The sequence below is a fragment of the Austrofundulus limnaeus genome, unplaced genomic scaffold, assembly GCF_001266775.1.
Source record: "Austrofundulus limnaeus strain Quisiro unplaced genomic scaffold, Austrofundulus_limnaeus-1.0 Scaffold319, whole genome shotgun sequence".
NCBI lineage: Eukaryota > Metazoa > Chordata > Actinopteri > Cyprinodontiformes > Rivulidae > Austrofundulus > Austrofundulus limnaeus.
The window spans coordinates 50,481-53,641 of NW_013952721.1; the positions used below are offsets into that span (position 1 = coordinate 50,481).

The window sequence follows — 3,161 nt, forward strand, 5'->3', positions numbered from 1 at the left end:
TCCCAAGCCACTACAATTTTGGAATGCACCTAGTAGTATGACATTTATTAAGAAGAAAGACTTCTGAGTTCTGGTGCATTTGTGCATGCGGGGGTCAGTATGTCACCTCTATGCGGTGTCTAGTTTTTTTATTAGTTGTGTCTGAAAGGTGATGGTCGAGCAGCATGTTACTTGTGTATGAGTGGTCATGGCTTTGTGTTTCTGTCTGTTAGCAAAATATCTAATCAGTGATACATTTTGAAAATTGTTCAGTGTTCATCAAAATGATCATTCTTGGAGTCACTTCCATTCAAGATGGCCACCACAGTCAACTGACTCAAAACAACCACCCCCACCCCCCCAAAAAAAAAACTGATCCATAACTCGATCAGTTTTATATGGAACTAAAATCTGGTGTGATTTTAGCTGAGACTGAATGAACACATTTTCTGATAATTAGAAYTGATGTTTATTTATCATTTTTTCTTCTCCCGTTTGATCTTCAGATGACCCCTCAGCCAACTGGCTGCACGCGCGCTCCTCCAGGAAGAAACGCTGCCCGTACACCAAATACCAGACCCTGGAGCTGGAGAAGGAGTTCCTGTTCAACATGTACCTCACAAGGGACCGCAGGCACGAGGTGGCACGTGCGCTCAGCCTGACAGAGCGGCAGGTTAAAATCTGGTTTCAGAACCGGAGAATGAAAATGAAGAAACAGAGCAAGGACCAACCCAAGGAGTAGAATAACTCACAGCCATGCACACACATTCACACAGATAGGCTATCCATTCAAAGGGAACCCAAAACTCATGAATCAACTGTTTTTTAAATGCTGCCCTATTTAGTTTTTAATCAAAAGCTTACATATTACAGTAGATTTCATTCATATAGAACCTGCTGTAGCCCCAGTACCATACATTCATACAAGCATTTAACACTAATAAATCACGAGCCACACATCATCTCCGATATGAGGTTAATGTGAAGTTCTGGACAAGTGGATGAGGAAACCGTGAAGGCTGGAAGCTCCAACTGAAGACCAACATGGATGTCCTGATCTCCAGCTGCAGCAGTGTTAAAGCTGATGTACTTTGTATGTGTGGAAGTTGACACAGGAAGTTGGATTCAGTAAAAAGTGGACTTTTTCTGTGATATTGATTTTATAAAGAGCTTTTGATATTAGATCCCATTACAAAAGGGAGAAAGCACCAATAAACCACCTCTAAAGCCCAAATCTCACTGGGCTGTGAGTGTCGGTGACTAAACATTCATGAAGAATTGTCCAGGATGACTGGAAATACTGGCAAGGCTTCTGTGTATTTTGTCGCAGAGTTTCATAGTCTTGAGTTTTGAACGTGTTCAAAAGTTGTGCAACTAATTGTTTCCTGAAATGGTCACAGAGTGGTCTCTGGCATCTCAAACCTCAAATACTATTTTCTCATGGTTTTTGTAGGCATCTCCAACCCACCACCAGAGTGCTACCACGATTTTTTATTATTATTATTTTTTTTTTAACTGCACACCCAGAAAGCATGTCCAGGTCTAAAAACCAAACTGATCATAAATAATAATCTTTCACAAATCTGGTTTAAAGGATYGAGAGAGATGCAGCGTCTTTAGTTTTTCCTGTCATTCAAAGTTGAAGGCAAATTGTAAATTTCTGTATTTTTACTCACTCAGAATGTAGGTCTTTACTAATAATGCAGAAATTCTGCCAACTCACTCTTCCAAATTGCCAACAGGCTGTTGTGAGTTGGGAGGGTGCACATTGTAACATTTTCTTAGAGCCTCAAACTACTAATTTAAAATAAAAGGACTGAATACGCATATTTAAAAATTATGCTGTAAGGTGTCAAAAATAATATTAATAATAACAGATATCTGAATTGTATTTTTATTTTCTCACTCAGACAAACGTGGCCTACCATTTGTTTACACAGAGGTATGAGATTTAAACTTGTACTGCAGCTGACCACTAGGGGTGCTCTTTCATGGTGGCTTCAACTTCCAGCTTCTGGTCTTCTCTCTAGTTAGAGCACATGTTAATGGTCCAAATCTACATATMTTCATTTTAAAAGTGTACTTTATGATGTGTGATGTGGGCAACACATAATGTGCATGGAATTAATACAGTTCTACAAGAAACAAGCGCTGATTAAAAATAATTTAAAAATACAGATGCTCAAAACGCTGCTGTTTCTAACATTCAAAATTCAGACCGCAGTTGGAAAGTTTTCACATACCTAAATCGCTATTTAGGAGCTATGGTGTTTTAGTATCAGCTCTGAGATCTTAGCCTACTGTAATGCGACACAAATGTAGATTTTTTTTAAATATATATACATATAAAAATGCAGGGGGTTGTTGGTTTTAGTCATTTCTCACATTGATTGAGGATTTAATTAGAAAGCATTAAACTCCCACGTCTYGGTGTGTTTTACAGGGTGGTAACCCATCATGTGCTCAGCTTTTACAGGGCAACACATGACTGTATAAATCTGCTACTTAAACGGGGCTTAAGTAGATTTGTGCTAATAAAGCAAATCCATCAAACGCCTGTCATTGTTCAGTGTGTGTTGCGCGCCAGGCCACGAGGCAAATCAATTTAGGCTTCATATATAACCTGGTTCTGCATGCTCCAAAACAAACACCTCTAGTTCAGATCCGTCAACACGAATCATGGCCGCTGCTTCTGTCAGATCAACTCACCCGAGCCTCTGCGCGCGCACAGAAACTCAGCCGTATACCGCGCTTTGCAGGGCTGAGTTTAAAAAGAAGATTCATCTCTATTTTTGTACATACAATATATTTAGTATTATCTCCTATGCAAGGCGCAATTCTCTCATTTCAGGACGTACAGCGCGCACAAGGGCTCTCCCTCCGAGTGCGATCTGGGCAGAAAAACAACACGGACTTTCCCTTTATTTACTGATGATGAATTAGATGTTATTTGTTTTTGTTGTTGTTTTATCTAATGTAGTTATTTTTAAGTTTATGATGTATTTGAAGTTAAAATATGAGGAGGCCCTGACAACCTTCCTGTCACTGTGGCATTATCTCATGTGTCGCTCCTGCGCTGCGTAAACGGCAACCGGCGGCAAGTTCAACCCTAACCCCTGTGTGTGTGTGTGTGTGTGTGTGTGTGTGTGTGTGTGTGTGTGTGTGTGTGTGTGTGTGTGTGT

The 3,161-nt window shown here is 40.1% G+C and overlaps 1 protein-coding gene and 1 long non-coding RNA gene across 2 annotated transcripts in view; one reads left to right on the plus strand and one right to left on the minus strand.

The window, feature by feature from the left end:
- hoxb9a (homeobox B9a) overlaps nucleotides 1-1,124 on the plus strand; it is a 12,231-nt gene extending 11,107 nt beyond the window's left edge. The window contains exon 2 of the mRNA XM_014022184.1: nucleotides 486-1,124. Coding sequence (XP_013877638.1) covers nucleotides 486-721 — 236 coding nt within the window. The 3' untranslated portion in view covers nucleotides 722-1,124. The remainder of the gene's footprint in view (nucleotides 1-485) is intronic.
- Nucleotides 1,125-1,465: 341 nt separating this feature from the next.
- The window catches only part of LOC106527340 (uncharacterized), a 2,581-nt gene continuing 885 nt past the window's right edge, over nucleotides 1,466-3,161 (minus strand). Inside the window, exon 2 of the long non-coding RNA XR_001311377.1 lies at nucleotides 1,466-3,014. This is a non-coding gene — a long non-coding RNA (uncharacterized LOC106527340). The remainder of the gene's footprint in view (nucleotides 3,015-3,161) is intronic.